The sequence below is a fragment of the Ovis aries genome, chromosome 21 (assembly GCF_016772045.2).
Source record: "Ovis aries strain OAR_USU_Benz2616 breed Rambouillet chromosome 21, ARS-UI_Ramb_v3.0, whole genome shotgun sequence".
NCBI classification, from domain to species: Eukaryota; Metazoa; Chordata; class Mammalia; order Artiodactyla; family Bovidae; genus Ovis; species Ovis aries.
In genome coordinates this window covers 14809037-14827067 of record NC_056074.1, presented here as the reverse complement: position 1 = coordinate 14827067, position 18031 = coordinate 14809037, and the positions used below count along the sequence as shown (strand labels likewise).

General features: G+C 45.7%; 1 protein-coding gene across 10 annotated transcripts in view; it reads right to left on the bottom strand.

Annotated features, from left to right (window-relative positions):
• The window catches only part of TENM4 (teneurin transmembrane protein 4), an 849352-nt gene that overhangs the window by 207141 nt on the left and 624180 nt on the right, over positions 1-18031 (bottom strand). For 9 of the 10 annotated variants that reach the window (XM_060403943.1, XM_060403939.1, XM_060403940.1 and 6 more), the window contains 3 exons: positions 9642-9812; positions 2451-2665; positions 263-473 (listed from right to left, as the gene is read on the bottom strand). In XM_060403943.1, coding sequence (XP_060259926.1) covers positions 263-473; positions 2451-2665; positions 9642-9812 — 597 coding nt within the window. The remainder of the gene's footprint in view (positions 1-262; positions 474-2450; positions 2666-9641; positions 9813-18031) is intronic. The other variant, XM_060403946.1, reaches the window with a different exon arrangement.

The window sequence follows — 18031 nt, the reverse complement described above, 5'->3', positions numbered from 1 at the left end:
CAAAGAGAAAGGTAGTGGGCAGCAGTACTGGGCACATGCACGGCCTTACGGCTCCTCCTGTCACTCCCTTCACTTCCCTGCATCTCACTCTTACCCTTTGTCCAGCAAGCCTGGTCGAGATGGCCTCGTGCTGGATCCAGCTGGCCTCTGCAGCCCTGGGCAGTATATATCCTGCTGTCGGCTTCAACCCCTAAGACCCCTGGTGTCCCCTCACCCAGAGAGACAATACCCCACATACCCCAGAGCGGCGGAGGTTCCTTACCGATGGCAGTAGTGAGAAAGGAAACCACTTCAGACTCCTTCCCGTCATTATAGAAAGCCAGGTGCCAGATTCCTGAATCCAAATACTGGATGAAGCCGGTCTCGTGGCTAGAAGGGGGGACGGCTCCCCGAGACTGGCGCTGGGGTCCCTCCAGGCTCCGTGCCTCCTGGGTCAGGAGCCTCCTTCCATCCAGCAGCTCCACAAAGTCAAACTGAAGCGCAAAGAGAGCATGATTAGCAGTGGGCCTGCTTCTCAGCCATGCTAAGTTCTTCAGGCTTCTCCCAGGGAGGATGCAGGGAGACACAGATGAAACAGGCTAAGTTCTTTAGGCTTCTCCCAGGGAGGATGCAGGGAGACACATATGAAACAGGCGAGAGAGGCCAAAGCGATGCAGAGGTTGACCAACCCACTCCACCTCCTTCCCAGACCCCATTTTGCAAGGTGGGACTCTCCTGATCCGCTGCTGAGTGCAGCACAATTAGTAGATTATTTTTAAGTGTCAGTTGGTTGTAATTTGGGGTGTGGAGAGTCTTCCTTTGGCTGACTCTACACCTTTACATCAATCAGGACAGCCATGCTATTTTTTTTTTTTTTTTAAGCTATGCTTTACTGATGGGCATGTGATTAGAAACCCAGTCACTTTATGACTGAACTCCTCCGACTCCACGCAGGTGATGGCGGGAGGGAATCCTGGGGATCTAGGATGGGGCCCGGAGCACTCACTGGGTGTGCCTTAAATGTCAGTCAAGTGCAAAGGAAAATCTGATTTATACCCATCTTCCCTTTGTCAATGATCCTTTCTCAGCGCTCCAGTTTCAGGGCACAGTTTTAGGGGAACTAAACTGGATTAGCGCAAGACTCCATCACTAATTACATGCTGTGTCAAATAATGCAATTTCCAACTGACCCAAGCCTGCCAGCATGAGAGACTCGAGGGAAGGCAGTCACGTGTGCTAACAACAGGCGGGTGGTGAAGTCCTGCTGCTGCTGCTAAGTCACTTCAGTCGTGTCCGACTCTGTGCGACCCCATAGACGGCAGCCCACCAGGCTCCCCCGTCCCTGGGACTCTCCAGGCAAGAACACTGGAGTGGGTTGCCATTTCCTTCTCCAATGCATGAAAGTAAAAAGTCAAAGTGAAGTTGCTCAGTTGTGTCTGACTCTTTGTGACTCCATGGACTGCAGCCAACCGGGCTCCTCCATCCATGGGATTTTCCAGGCAAGAGTACTGGAGTGGGGTGCCATTGCCTCCTCTACTGGTGAGCAAACCAAGCAACTGTCTACCTATCTGTCTTTTAAGGAAAAAAAAAAAGAGTATTTATCCTGTCTCATGTGACAATGTCTAGGGACAGGAAACCCAGGACCAGTAAATAAAGAAATCAGGGGTCCAGGCTCTCTCTACTATTCTGCAACTCCATCCTTAGCAAATGTCTCTATCTTGCTTTTACCTAGAAATTAAGTACCTGCTGGGGGTCACAAAGACTACATTTGGCCAGGGACTGTCTGATGGATGCCTGTGATTCATGTTACTCCAAACTCAGGGCGGGAAGGACCTCACACAAGTCTGCTCTTCACCCACCATGACTGGCAAAGTGTCAGTCATCCTGCTTGAGTTTTACAGTTTTTCTGGTGCACATGTGTCTGGGTAAATGGGAAACCCTGAAGGAGAGAAGGGATGCAAGAGATGAGGAGGGCATCCTTTATTCTGAGCCAGGTCCTGCACTAGCTGTTTTCTAGATGTGATTCTCCACTGTTCACAGCAGCCCTGCGCAGTGGGTATTGCTATCAGCATCTGCTAGACAGGAAGCTTGCTCCGAGAGGATGCTACAGGCTTCAGGTTACACAGCTGATAACGAGAGGATTCAAACCCAGGTCTGTTTAACTCCAGTGTGCATGCTTTGTTCTCTAGATTGCATTTCCTGGATAATTTAACTTAGGAGACTGGGTACTAGTAAAAAAGGCTATTGAGAGATTGCCTACAACTCCTTCCTCTTAAAAAGCTCCAAGGATACAGCCCTACTCATCTGAAAGGTAGGATCTGAGAGAGGGCAAATGGACGAATAGACTATAAAGTATGTGAAACTCCCTCCAAGCTCAAGGATCCCGGTTTCAGCATCAGGTTTCTTGACTTCGGTTAAGATTTGAGGTGGGAGCCCCTGGAGAGGAAAAGGGGACATAGGGTTCTGGTTACCTGTGTGTGTGAAGGAGGAAGGCCTTTTCTGCCATAAATGCCAACCAGAGCCGCCTTTCCCAGAGACACATTGAATTTCAGATGCACAGGATGGTCTATGAACACCTGAGATCTCCAGAAAGTGCCAGGAGGAATCTTCTGGGAAGCCCGTCTCCCCACGTCGATTTCTCCAGAGTCTATAAAACTGTCCTCTGGAAAGAAACTACTGGGCTTTCCTACCAAGACACGGGGAAGGGAAGACAAAAACATCACCGTTAGCCACAAGTGAAACCAGGGATCAGAGTATCTGAACAAGCAGGGCTCTCCTCTGCCTCCCACCTCTTCTCTGCAACATTCCAGGGCCAGCCCACTCCCTGCCCTAGACTCCCCCATTGAGGAGTTAGAATGTCCAGAACTTTTTTTTCCCCAACGATGCTCAAATTGTTCTGCTAAAAATATGCATTCTTCCAAAGCAGAATGGGTCCTCCCCAAGGGCCATCTGTTTACTGCATAATTCTAGAGCTTGTTAAGATATATTTTGATCCTAAAAATAATCACTCGCAGTCACATGAGAATAACTCTGTGCGTCTGTGCACCCGCGCGTGTGTGTAAAAGCATGCATGCTAAAAAAGAAAAGATAGAGGGAATAAGGTGCTGTTAATTTTTCAGCTTAGAATGGCTTCCCTAGCAATGGGAAGCATGATCTGAGCAGAGTCAGATATTTTTCAAGCTCACTAGGATCTGGGAGTCCAATTCTGGGGCTCAGACATGTGGATGAGGGTTTGTGTTGGGAGCAGGGGTAGGGATGGGGGGGAATGAGGAAAAGGGTACATCTGAACAGAGAAAACACTTCTGAAAAATGCTTCTTTGTCTGGGATGTAGGGCAATGAGTATCGTTGTGCTTAAGGTGGGTAAAGCTGGGGAGATTTTTCAAGGTTAGGCACAAAACTTTTGACATACTTGGATTTCAAACCAGGCCACCAACCCTGCAGGCTACAGGAGTAGGGGCTGGTTGAGAATAAGATCTCTCGTCCAATTCTGTCACCAATCAGGAGAGTGACAGCTTTCTGGGGGCACCTCAAGTGCCAGGAAGGAAGGCTGCTTATCAAACTTCCTCTACATAGTAATTAAACACACTCACACATGAAAAATATAAACCCTAACTTCCTGCCAGACATCAGCCCTCCGAGGAGTTGGCAGGGGGCAGGTGGGGAGAACAGGGGCATTAGAAGACCACCCTTAGGACAAGAACAAGCCAAAATCAAGTCAACGGGCTCCATCTTATTTGTCATCAGAAAGTACCCCTGGGTGTCCTAGTTTCAAGGTTTGTTGTGTTGCTAGAGATGCTGGAAGAGGTACTTTCAAGACCAAGAATCCATCTGTAAAGAAAACACATTTGTGGGAACTTTTTATAAAAAGCATTTGGGGAATAAGAAATTAAAGTGTCTTTTTTTCTTCCCCTAGCTTTGTAAGATTCCTTACAAAGCACATTTGATGCTGAAATGGAGCTTGGCAGGGCATTGTTGTAGTCATAAAATATTTTACTGTTTTAAATAATAAAATTCAATTTTATATGTTAAACTTCTCCATATGTTATCATTCCCTTATAAACTCCTAGGCAGAAACATCAGGTTTTTAGCTTCAAACCGTTAAATGTTATTTTAATTAAAAATATGCCAACAGAAAAGTTAAAACGCACGCTCTCAATAAAAACACTACTAGTATACTGTCATTAGCATGGGGAAGAGCTTGCATTTAATTCCTTTATGGAAGGAATGTGCCCCAGACTTTTACCTTGAAAATGCAGACACATGCAAACCACGACACTGTGGTTCAAAGTTCGAAGACAGAAGCCAAATTCACAAAGCATTAAGATGGAAGAGAATCATTTTCACATTCTTCCTTATCTGACTTTGGGGTTCCTAATTCCACAATCCTTTTATAGTCCAGGTAGAAAAACAGTTTACCCTTCAGCCTATAATTCTGTTAGGGAAGCAGAACTAGAGGGAGTTAAGACACAAAAGCAGCACGAGTTCTGAGTTTTTTACTCCTAGAAACCGCAAAAAAATAAGCTGGAGACTCCTAATTCCAAGACCTCATCTCCTTGTGAGTGGGTGGGAGTGAGAGCTGATGGGATTTGAGAATTGTCTGCATTCACATAATTCCTATGTCTGAGAATAAATAATGAAAACTTCTCCCACTTTTTGGCATGCTGTTGGAGAGCCCTGTACTGTTCATTTCCCCTCCAGTGAGCATGTTTTTCAGAGACAGCTATTGAATTAGCCAAGCTTTTAGTTTCACAGGGCAGAGGTCAAGTCCAGAGACTCTCCAGAGGTCTGCAGGCCCAAGAGGCATACATAAATTGGCTCTTACCACCAGAGGAGTGGCAAAAAGGGAATAGTCTTTTATAGCACTCAACTATTTCACCAAAGCTGGAAAAAATGGAGGAAAAAAATTAGAAAATTTATATTTGGTGTGTATACCATGATATAAAACCAGTAACTTCTGGTCTAGGGCACAGCACCCCACCAGGACCTTGACTTTCTTGGCTGAAAGAATTAGGAATTAGGAGTCTTGAGCTTATTTTCATGCAGTTTCTATGATGGAGCTTAGGATCTGGAGCTTAGGTTCACAAGTGAGGCTTGTCCTAGAAGTTGCCCTGTCCAGATCCTTAGGGAAGTGGCCATGGCCCTAGTCTTTTAAGGAAAAGTTTGAGAGGGGAAAGACAGTGCCCATCTTGGAATTTAACCTTTATCATTCTTTCCTATCAGTCCCCAGTGGTCCCCACATGGACTAGGGATGAGATGAAAGTTTCTAGGAGGAGGGACCTGGAGCCTGCCGAGTACCTGTGGCTGGAGGGAAAGAGGCGTGAGAGTTGCTGGGCTAAGTCAGAGTAAAACCACCTTCATCCTTTTCTGTCTTTCAAAAACCCTTACTGTCTTTCTCTCTCCAGATCTTATAACCTAAGAGTCTTCAGTCTTAATTCTGAGCACCAATATGTGAGCACCAGGATAGAAAATATTCCACGACATGGCAATACCCACCAGCGGTGGAGTAGGGAGAGGGGGCAGAGGGTAGAGGCAGGTGGAGGTGAAAAGTCCTGTGTATCTAACTCTTTTTATCTGTACCTACATTCTGGAACACAATAATAATAACAAATATCAGTAGTAGCGATAACAATAAAGATAGAGGTAGCAGTACTAATGGTATTACCTATCATTCATTAAATTTCAACTATGTACCGGACATTTTTACATATATTGGTATACTTAATCCTCACATTATTAAAATGTATATACTGAAGCTCAGAAAGTGAAAGAAACCATTCAGAGATGAAGCCATTTGGGGTGCCTCTTTATTTATTAGAATATGGCTTCTCAGAACATCAAATTGATAAATTATTAATTAAAACTCTTCAAAGGTCTTTTCAATGGTAGCAGAGTACATTAACCCTCTTTAAGAGTAAAGATCTGATTTAATTCACAGTCCTAGAAGGCTGGATACCAAGGCTAGACCAGGAAGATCCAAGGCCCACTGGAGCACATCCTGCCATCCTGGGATACAAAAAATTGAGTTTTTATGAACTAGGATCCACACATAGACCCCAAAGCTAAAGGGAAACAGTGTCTCAAAACATTCCTAAGGACACAATACAATGAGTGAGTGCCCCAGAGGCTTAACAGAGTACAAAGAGCTTAACTCAGAATTAGGGACCCCCAACAGCACGATTAGGCTTCACAAGGCAGATTCTACTGGTAGCAGTCCTTTGCTTTACAAAGACATATAGATTCAGGCTTCCCAGAGCAATGCTCTGGAAATACACAATCGTGTCTAAAAGAATTTTCTCAACAAATTGCTGAAATGATTGGCTAGCTCAGTCAAAAATAAGGGAGAGTTGGAAGAACTAAGATCCCATGCACTTCCCAAATTCACTGTCTTTATTTTCTTGAACTGAGATTTATCCATATAGGGTCTGAATTCCTAATTCTGCCCCTCCCTCTACCTTTTTTTGGTTCTTTTCAATGCAATAACTCGCACAAAGAATTCTTTAGTTTCCTTAGCAACTGTTTGAAATTTATTTGGTTATCAAAATAAGCTGAGAGCCCAGCTGAGCCTGTATGTAGCAATTTGCATGGTTCAAACTGATGGGCAATTTTGATTTCATTGCAGAAAGAAGAAAATGCTAACCTAGCCCACCAATTAAACCATCAGAAATGCTTGTTTATTCAATGCTTTTCCCCCTTTCTCCATTAATGCATAACATAAGTTCTTGTGGTTTTACTTCGGAAAGCTGCTGTATTTGGTTTCCATCCCATGACAGCTCTGAGATGGTTATAGCCACTTTGAAAATACAGGATATATTGCAGTTTGATGTTATTCTCAGAGACATGATGAGCCTTTAAAATACTGGGTTCATCATATACTTCATTTGTATAATTAAAAAATACACATCTTTTAAAAATATTCAAGAATGCCCCAAACTCTGTAGAATCTTTGAGGACAGAATATTAATCAGTCTGGAATTCTGAGATTTCTAATGACAGACATGGAATGGCCTGGGATTTAAATGAATAAGAAGAAAAGGAACTTACATTTATTGAATACTTCCTCATAACCAGTCTTTGGAAAGACAGGTATGAGGCATCCTTGTTCCACAGATGTGGAAACTAAGGCCAAAGGAAATGGAGTGGCAGAGCCAATAAATGGCCGGACCGGACGCAAACCCTGGATTGTCGGGCTCCATGGCCCATCTGTCCTCTTTCTACCACACTGCTTCCCCTAATCACTGTGCAATGGGGCTCTAATCTTCATTTTGGAATCAGCTCTCTTCTCTGATACCCTCAAAGGACAGGAAATGTGTGCTCACATCAGGGTTAGAAGCTTTCCCCCTTGAAATATGTCTAAGGAACGAGATTTTTAACATCACAGTTAAAAAAAGAAATTAAGAACGCTGTGACAGTCTCACATAAACTCTGGGAAGCTTTGTCCTCTGTTTCTCCAGACGGATGTATTTTTTTTAATCACAGTAATTGCTTTCGACGCTGACCACTTTACAGCATCACACTGCATTTTGGGGGTTTGTAAACAGGATTTCCAATTGCATTAGTAATGACAGATAATCCCTTTAAGCAAAAATATTCCAATGAGAGTAAACCAATAAACTGGTGCAATTTTATCTCTTATGTGCACCTCCTGCTCCTTAGGAAAAACAAAGCAAAACCGAGCAATCCACAAACTAATTTCATTAGAGTGGGAGATTTTAGATAGACCCAGGTCCTGTTTAAAGAAAGTCGGATAGAGATCATACAGAAAATTCACATTTTTCTAAATGAGATCTTTGAGGGTTACACATATCTTAAATCTGCAGTTGTTGATACTAATCTAAAGACAGTTGTCATTTACGTCTTCACTTATGGCATTTGACACTGTAAGCTGACATGGGAATCACAAGGCAACAGGCAGGACCATGGACAGGGCCAGCCTAAAAACTTCTAAAGAAGAATCTGGTTAATCATGAGATGATTCTATTACTAATTTTGCATGTAGAGCTTGTGAATTAGAATGGACCTTAGAGATAATATAGATCAATCACCTCCTTTTAATGAAGAGGAATATGAAGCCGAGAAAGGTTTTCAAGGGATTTGCTTAAGGGCATCATGAGTGGCACAGCTGAACTTGAACTCAGGGTTGTAGACTCCTAACCCAGAGTTCTTCCCATGACCCCATCCATCCATGCTCCCTCCATATCCTATTAAGGTGCAAAGCAAGTGTAAGTTATTCAATGTCTTAAGTCTTAAAATCTTTATAAAGGAGAAGACTGGCTTTGCCCATCAAAATAGCAGGCAGAGATTCCGACTGGGCTCTGCAGAAATGCCCTCAGTTTCCTTAAAAATGGTCATTGGTCAAGAGTTGATTTTGGACTTTGAGGCCATTCAGAGGTTATGAATAACTGCTGTGACTAGCCATATGCTACTCTGTTAACCAAACTGATCACTAGAAGACAAACTCTTAAAAGGACAGGGAAGCTCAGAAGCCACGACCCAAAGTTAACTGAGATGAGAGGAAATGCAGTGAAGACTGGGGGCAGCTGCGACCACTTTGCTGACTGGGGTAATATCAGAAAAAAACAAGTGGGTCACGTGAGAAGGGATGGTCACACTCCCTAGAATGACAACCAGCCTGGCCCGTGAGCTCAGACCTCCTTGCTGGCACCAGTTCTTGTGGGTCTGCCACTCCTGGTTGATAGTGACAGAATTTATCAATATGTTGATGGCATGTTAGAAAGACCCCTAAGAAACTTAAAAAGTGGGTCTATGGACGTCCCACTCAAGAATGCCAAACCCCAAATGTCACCACCACTTCCATCATTAATACAGAAACATCTGCGTCTCATTGTACAGTGGGGTCCTTATTCACATCTCCTTCACGGTCTTATAACCATGAGGTGAGTCATGTAGGGCAACTGATGGAGACAGCAAGAGCCCTGTGGCCCACAGACCTGGGCCGTGTACCAAATTCCAATATTTACTGGCAGTGTGACTCTGGCCAAGTCACTTAATCTATGCGGTCCTTAGTTTTTGCATCTAAAATGGCTGTAAACAATTATATTTACTTCATAGGATCTCCGTGAGAATTAAATGTGAAATGCTCTTCACAAAAAGGTTTGAACAAACATAGTGTACAAACACTAACAATTACTGCGACTGTAGATGAGGAGACGAGCTCTGGAAAATTAAGCGACTTGCTCAAGGCAACAGTAGGAAAATGCTTGAACAGTGGGACTGGTGTTTCCCTTAAACCATAAGGTCCAAGGATATTTCGTGTACATCACACCCTCTACCCACCTTGCCACACACCCCACTCCAAGAGACGCCCATTCATGCCACGAGGCAGCCCCGGAAGCCGTATCATGATCCCACACCATCAAAGACGGCCGCCCAGCAGTGTGAAAGCCCACGATGTTTCCCTCGAGGTATGGGATGGGATGCCGCTGAGCACCATGAGCCCTGCCCAAGCCCCGCAACGAGCTCACAGTGACAAGGAACTGCGATGAAGACATGGGTGGCCCGGCAGCGGCGTGGAGTGCGGGGGGATGGAGGAAGCACCAGGGCGTGGAGCGGTGAGTCAGGCACATGGCACGCAGGATGGCGGTCTCCTCGGCTCAAAGGCAGACACAGAGGACTCACGACACGAACAACACAGCAACCCTACCTTCTGCGGCTCCTTTGCCTTTCCTGTCAGGGATCTCTAACCCAGTGCCCCCTGAGGGATACAGGGAGACGTCCGTTGGCACAGGCCAACTGCTGGCTGTGTCCTCCGTGATCTCATACATCTGCCCCTCCATCGGCTGCAGGTGCCAGTTTAGGCCAAACAGGTGCATGGCTGTGGTGAGCAATGAGAAAAGTCATCTTTTTCTGCTGGAGGCGGAAATGGGACTCCCAAGCCATAGGGGAGGGCAGGTGGGGGTGGGGAACATGGGAACTCAGTTCAGTTCAACACAGAGGCCCTGGAGAGAGCTCTGGAGGGGGACTGGGCCACAGGGATGACCCAGGCATGGACCCTGCCCTCAAGGGCTCACAGTCTAGGGGCGCAGGGAGAAGGGCAGGATGGGGGAACTTTTAGGAGGTCTAGGCCTTTTGCTTCAAAAGATTAAAAATAACAATCTACAGGGGAAAACGGCAACTTGTATCACCAAGGCTTAACTTCCTTAATACAAAAGTAATGCTTACAAATAATAAGCAAAGTCCAACCACCCAGTAGGAGAATAGGCACAGGAGATGTACAGACGGTTGGCAGAGTAAGAAATGCACCTGGCTCTCAGCTGTATGAAAAGATTCTACACATTACTCAAGGTAGAAGAAATGGAAGTTAAACCTTGAAATATTGTTTTTCACATATGGTTTGGCAAAGATTTTTAGAAGGCTGAAAATATACAGTATTGGAAGAGAACAGAAAATAAGCACTCTCATACTCAGCTGGTTTGGTGTGAGCATAAGCTGGTACAAACCTTACAGAGAGGGCAGTTCGACAAAAGCTATAAAATAAAATATCCATACCCTTTACCCTGGAACTCAGAGATTCCAATTCTCCCCCAGATATGCTCACATGCACACAAAATTAGGCTTGTCAGGACATCCGGTCCTGTCACTCCATGGGAAATAGATGGGAAACAGTGGAAACAGTGTCAGACTTCATTTTTTTAGGCTCCAAAATCACTGCAGATGGTGACTGCAGCCATGAAATTAAAAGACGCTTACTCCTTGGAAGAAAAGTTATCACCAACCTAGATAGCATATTCAAAAGCAGAGACATTACTTTGCTGACTAAGGTCCATCTAGTCAAGGCTATGGTTTTTCCTGTGGTCATGTATGGATGTGAGAGTTGGACTGTGAAGAAGGCTGAGCACCGAAGAATTGATGCTTTTGAACTGTGGTGTTGGAGAAGACTCTTGAGAGTCCCTTGGACTGCAAGGAGATCCAACCAGTCCATTCTGAAGGAGATCAACCCTGGGATTTCTTTGGAAGGAATGATGCTAAAGCTGAAACTCCAGTACTTTGGCCACCTCATGCGAAGAGTTGACTCATTGGAAAAGACTCTGATGCTGGGAGGGATTGGGGGCAGGAGGAGAAGGGGACGACAGAGGATGAGATGCCTGGATGGCATCGCTGGCTCGATGGACATGAGTCTGAGTGAACTCTGAGAGTTGGTGATGGACAGGGAGGCCTGGTGTGCTGTGATTCATGGGGTTGCAGAGAGTTGGACACGACTGAGCGACTGAACTGAACTGAACAAGGTTATTCACTACAGCATTGCTTGTAATAGCAAAACATTGGAAAGTGAAAGTCACTCAGTCATGTCCAACTCCTTGCAACCCCCACTGATGATACAGTCCATGGAATTCTCCAGGCCAGAACACTGGAGTGGGTAGCTGTTCCCTTCTCCAGGGGATCTTCCCGACCCAAGGATCAAATCCAGGTCTCCTGCATTACAGGCAGATTCTTTACCAGCTGAGCCACCAGGGAAGCTAAAAATATTGGAAACCAGTCCAAAAATAAGGAGCCAGATAAGTTATATTTATCCAGTATACTGTGTGTGTGCTTAGTTGTGTGTGACTCTTTGCGGCCCCATGGACTATAGCCCGCCAGGCTGCCCTGTCCATGGGATTTCCCAGGCAAGAATACCGGAGTGGTTGCCATTTCCTACTCCAGGGGATCTTACTGCCCTCCCCCCCCCCCCCCCCCCAGGGATCAAACCTCCATCTCCTGTGTCTGCTGCACTGCGGGAGGATTCTTTACCTGCTCAGCTACTGGGGAAGCCCATACAATATACTGTGCAACCATAAAAAAAAAATGAGAAAACTTTTTTATACAATTTTTGGGAAGGAAAAAGGTAACATGCAGAACAATAATACACCTCCAGTATTCCTGCCTGGAGAATCTCATGGACAGAGGAGCCTGGCAGGCTACAGGCCATAGGGATGCACAGAGCTGGACACAACTGAAGCGATTTCGCACATGCTCAGGAAAAAAATACAAATGGAGGGACATCCCTGGTGGTACATAGATGTGACTCTACCTACCAACGCAGGAGACACAGGTTTGATCCTGGTCTGGGAAGATTCCACATGCTTTGGAGCAACTAAGCCTGTACGCCACAGATACTGCAGCCCGAAAGCCTTTGATATTCCACCTTTGGGTTAAGAAAACGATTCTATGTATAGAGTCTGAAAGGATATGAAAGACACTGGTAACAGTGGGCACACCCTCTAAAGGAAGTGATGCTAAGGGCCTGGGGAAGGGGACTGATTTACATTTCACATTTCATCACATATCTGTTGTACATTTTGATTGTCTGCATTTTTGTGATTTTGGGGAATTCTGTGATTTTGATTCATGTGCATGCATTTCTGTTTTAAAAATATCTTTGCAATGTAGCAACTGCTAAATAATCTTCTGGAGCAAACTAGAAGAGATCAGTAGACACTAAAGAAAGGATACTGTGCCTTGAGATATACAATGCTCTAGGCAGCATGTCAGAGAAGGCAATGGCAACCCAGTTCAGTACTCTTGCCTGGAAAATCCCATGGATGGAGGAGCCTGGGAGGCTGCAGTCCATGGGGTCGCGAAGAGTCGGACACGACTGAGCGACTTCACTTTCACTTTCCACTTTCCGCTTTCATGCATTGGAGAAGGAAATGGCAGCCCACTCCAGTGTTCCTGCCTGGAGAATCCCAGGGATGGGGAAGCCTGGTGGGCTGCCGTCTATGGGGTTGCACAGAGTCGGATATGACTGAAGCGACTTAGCAGCAGCAGCAGCAGCAGCAGGCAGCATATTTCCGAAAAGGTTTGTGAGCTAGTACAAAGTGAAGGCACTCAGTCGTGTCCGACTCTTTGCGACCCCATAGACTGCACCCCATAGACTGTAGCCTATAGGCTTCTCCATCTATGCAATTTTCCAGGCCAGAATATTGGAGTAGGTTGCCATTTCCGTCTCCAGAAATGTCAGCTTAAATCCCATTCTGGATCTAAAACTTGAGCCTTATCAACGGTCCATACTTACCCCTTCTGGGAGGCCTCCTCTGATCCCCCACATACAGAGCTAAGTACTACTCCAGTCCCTGACTCCACAGCATCTTGTGCACAGTGTCACTCCTTTGCTCAGTTGATGAGCATTTTCTAAAAGTCAGGACCCGTGGCTGACACTGAGAGCCAGAACCAAATCAGATACTCCCTGTTTGCAAGAGTTCAGAGGCAGAGGAGATGGACAAGCAACAAAGAACATTCAGAAGGACTGGAAGGCCCAAAGGTGGTGGTGGCTGACCCAGTAAGAGGGCCAGAGGAAGACAGCAAAGAACCAATTGACAAGAAATATGAAGGCCCACTGTAATTGTTTTTACAGACGACCAACGGCTTGCTAGGCAATGTCCTGGGTAATTTGCATACATTACCTCTAATCCTCACCCAACTCTACCAGACCTAATTTACAGATGTGCATACTTAATTAACTCAGAAGGTTAGTTAAAATTATGATAATTACAAAACTATGCTTTCTTGAGTTTTTTCCATGTGCCAGGCATTGTGCTAAAAGCAGTAAATAGAGTATTTCCTTTAATTCTCACAACAGTCCTAGAAGGTGATAATCCCATTTTTGCTGATGAAAAGACACTAAGACACAAAGACTTCAATTTACATGGGAGGTTAAATGGCTAACAAGTGGCAGAGTCTAGCCTAGAATCCCAAACTCTGAATCCTGAAGTCACAAACCATCTCCCTCTCCGGCTAGAAAAGACAGGCTCTCCCCACTCTGCCATTCTGCCTCTCACTAGCTTCTTTATCGAACAAGGGGGGTGGGCATTATAAAGACACCCCCCTTTACACAGCAAGCTGACTCTAAGCCTTTCACATGTCTTTTTAAGGCAGCAACAGAGGATCCTGTGAAGTGGACAGAAAGTTGTGTTATTTAGCCCCAGTTTGTGGAATGGTCACTGATGGTGGTCTTGAGCAGTTGTGTGACTGTCTTCAAGATGCAAAAACCTGTAGGGAAGAGCGGAGCGCAGCACAACCTTCCGACTCCTGGTACAAACAGAACCCACCGAGGATGCACACAAGTTTGGCTTAACCAGGACCGTGTACACTGGTACCAGAGATGCGTTCTGACTCTCTGCTTTCTCTTTGGTTACTATGATGCAGGGGAAAGTGTGCTGGACTGACGGCAAGAAAACTGGCTTTGAATCCTAACTGCCACTTCCCAGCTACAGCATTCTCGTCTGAGAAGTGAGGATAAAGATATTTCAAAGAATTATTACATCATATATGGTAATATAGGACTTCCTTGATGGCTCAGGTGGTAAAGTGTCTGCCTGCAATGCGGGAGACCCGGGTTCGATCCCTGGGTTGAGAAGATCTGGAGAAGGAAATGACAACCCACTCCAGTACTCTTGCCTGGAAAATCCCATGGATGAAGGAGCCTGGCAGGCTACAGTCCATGTGGTCGCAAAGAGTCAGAAACGACTTCACTTTCACTTTTTTCTTTTTATGTGGTAATATGGGCTTCTGGGTGGCTCAGATGGTAAAGAATCTGCCTGCAAAGCAGGAGATCAGGGTTTGGTCCCTGGGTCGGGAAGATCTCCTAGAAAAGGAAATGGCAACCCACTCAAGTATTTTTGCCTGAAAAATCCCAAGGATGGAGGAGCCTGGCAGGCTACAGTCCATGGGGTCGAAAAGAATCAGACACGACTGAATGACTAACAATTTCACTTCGGGTGATAATATATGGCAAAGCATATTATAAACTCTACCCATGTGTGATTGCTGTATTTTGTAACCATTATATCCACAGTGTTGATGATACTGATAAAACAGTAGCTCACATTTATGAGCACTTTTTAGGTACCAAGCACTCAACGAAGTGCTTCAGACTGCTCCTTACTGTCCCTGTGTAGTTTCCAATAGTAATAAAATTCACCTGCCTGTTAGAAGTGACTATGCTGCTACTTCCGGGGCTGAATTAGCTCACATTTCTGCTTACCTTCTTGCTGTTTCAGTCTGTTTATTGGCAACTCCAAAGGTAATGGAGAAATTTCCTGAACTGCGGACAACTCAGATATATGCAGTTAAATGAGCAGGGCTTCGTTCCCTGTTAGAATCAATGATCTCATCTAAGTGTGCAAAAACAGCCGTCTTGTTAAAAGGTCAGGAGAATTAACTAATCCCACGATGAATAGACTCTCACAGCTTTGTTAAGAGAAACATTTTTATTGTCAAAGCTACCTCTTATTTTAATAAGATGCAAAAGCAAGTTCTTGCTTAAAAAAAAAAAAAAAGTAGGCGGAGAGGGAAGAAAAGCCAGCGGAAAAAGTATTCCAGATGAAAATGCTAACAAGATCTGGTGTTCCAGGGCAGTTAATTAGGGCACAGCAGCCCACCACTGGACGGGGGAGGCTGTCGGCACCCCTGCTCCTCAGCCTGGCCCCCCACGCCCCACCCGGTGATCATAAATAGAGGCCCCCACAGCTGTGAGGCTGGCAGGTCTCTCAGTCAATCTGCAGAAGTGCTCCTGGAAACCAGCAGGGGCAGCCAGGTCTGGATCCAGCTGTAACTGGACTCTCAGGAGACACAGTCCTCCAGGAATAATTCTGGAGGCTGGTGGTAGGCAAGTGAGTATGGGGCCACCAAAACTGGGCTGAGAAATGGCGGGCTGGAAGGTAAGATATAGACAGAGGAGAAGGATACAGAGTCAGATGCCAAGTTCCACCAGTAATGTCATCTTAGCGCCAGAATGAAAGGGGCCTTTAACCTCGATCCAGTCTTAAATACACCATGCTAGGGGCCCCTCAGTTCTTCTACTGTACTGTTTGATGGGTGGTCAGTTTTACAGCCAATGGAAAGACAGAAGGAAGGAAAATGGTTTGCTTTGTTCTCCTCTTGCCAAAGCACACAAAGCTTACTTGCTCAGAGACTGTCCGAAGGAAACACAAGTTCAAGCAACCATGTTTCTTTGTCCTTGATCATAATAACAACAGTAACTCAAAGCCTGGTATAAATTGGAGTGCCTACATGCATGTACGCTAAGTCACTTCAGTCATGTCCGACTTTTTGCAATCCTATGGACTGTAGCCCGCCAGGCTCCTCTGACCGTGGGGATTCTCCAGACAAGAATGCTGGAGGAGCCGATTGCCATTTCCTCCTCCAGGGGATCCTCCCGACCCAGGGATCAAGCCCAGGTCTCTTATGTCTCCTGCACTGGCAGGCAGGTCCTTCACACTAGCGCCACCTGGGAAACCCACCTGGACTGCATGCTACATGCCAAACTCTCAATTTATAGTAATCAATGTAATCCTCATGGAAAGATGGGTTGAAAAACCACTGGCGCATAGGTATAATGGAACTGAGTCAGGAGACGGATGGGCCCCAGGCTGCTCAGCTTCTCTCCTGTGGACAGAAACTTCCTAATAGCAGAAACTCCGCAAAGGCAGGATGATGGAGGAGGCTGGGCCCTGCCAGGAGAAGAGATAAAAGACCACGTATTCCTCATTCTCAAAGTCAAGGAGACCGTCCCAACTACACATGCGCAGAAGGGCTCCCTGAAGGTCAAAAGAGAGGGGGTGCTACCCCATAGTAAGTGATGTCAACTCCCCGTAAGTCTCTTTGCCAGAGTCCACCTGGGTTAAGGGATGAACACGCACAGAGGGGAGGACCCTGAGACACATCAAATACAGACTCAGAGCCAGGCAGAGCAAAATGACAGGCCAAAGGAAGCCAGGAAGACATGCCCCATAAAAGCGATTCAAGCCACCGCCAGGGCGCGCCTCTCTCAGCATGTCTATCCGCACAGACTGTACTCTCTTTCCCCCTAGCGAATACTTGTTTTACTACTTTCCATCTTTGCGGGAGTTCTTTTTCTGCAAAGCTGAAGGGCCAGGGCCTTGTCACCACGGGCCTAGTGGCTAGGATTTGGTGCTCTCCCTAACGTGACGTGACCTCAGTCTCTGGCCAGGAACCCAAGCCCTGCTTCAAGCCACGGTAGGCTGGGACCAGCAGAGATCAGAACTGAAAAGAAACTGAGCTATGGGGCTATAGTTTTGAGATACTTCGGAGTAAGTTAGCTAACACCACAGAGCTGGTAAAAGTTTGAGGTGAAATTTCAAGCTCAGGAGTCTGTGTTCCCCAGCCAAGATTCCTCTTTTATATAGTTTACTTTAAATAGAAGATTAGAACGGGTAATACAAAGTTACCAGCAAATAAAGGCTGCAATGAATCTGTGGGGGTCCCCATGGTGATAATATTTCTTACCCCACAGCAGCCCTCACTTACAGCTGTGGACAGCAGTCAGTGCGTGCTATCCAGAGTGCTTGGAAGTAACCACCAAGTATCCCAAAAGGCTCAGAAGTACACACGGTCCTCTTCAGTCTGCTTTAAGACCAGGCCATTGCAACAGGACAGATTATAATCATCGTAATCCCCTTTTCCAGAGGAATTAATGGTAATCATCAATGTACATCACAGGATTATCTAAATTATACCCTGCGGTATGTATATAACTGTGTGTACAAAACTCTCCCAAGTACATGGAAAGTGATCTAAATAAGAAACGTGATACTGGTGTTCCCTTTACACTAGTTTGTAATTAAATAAAAAGGTGAAAAGATGTTAAAGAGTTCAGAGAAAGGCTGTGGAAAGGTAATAAGTTCACAGGATCACCCACGTTGAAATGTTAATGATTTCTAAAAGCCAGGAGCTAGGGTGGGGGAATTTTCTTATTCCCTCAGTTCTGGTCCCTCTGATCCCAGGGCTGACATTTTCCAGTTGCCTTTTCCTGCCCAGCAAGACATGAGAGAAGGCTGGGAAAGTGCAAGCTCCATCTTGACATTTTTAAGAAAAACGCTCAGTAGAGGCTCGGATGTTGACAGCCCCCCCACCCCCGGCACCCAGCCAGCAGGAGGCGATTAACGCAGCCGTTTTGCAGGAGTCACCCCTGTGAGCACAGGAGAGGTTCTGCTGCCACATGACGCTCCCTTCCCCAAACCGAAAGCACAGAGCCACTTGCCTTTGTGAATCAGCAGCTCCAGGTAGTGATTAGAGATGAAGCTCTAATCAAGAAGC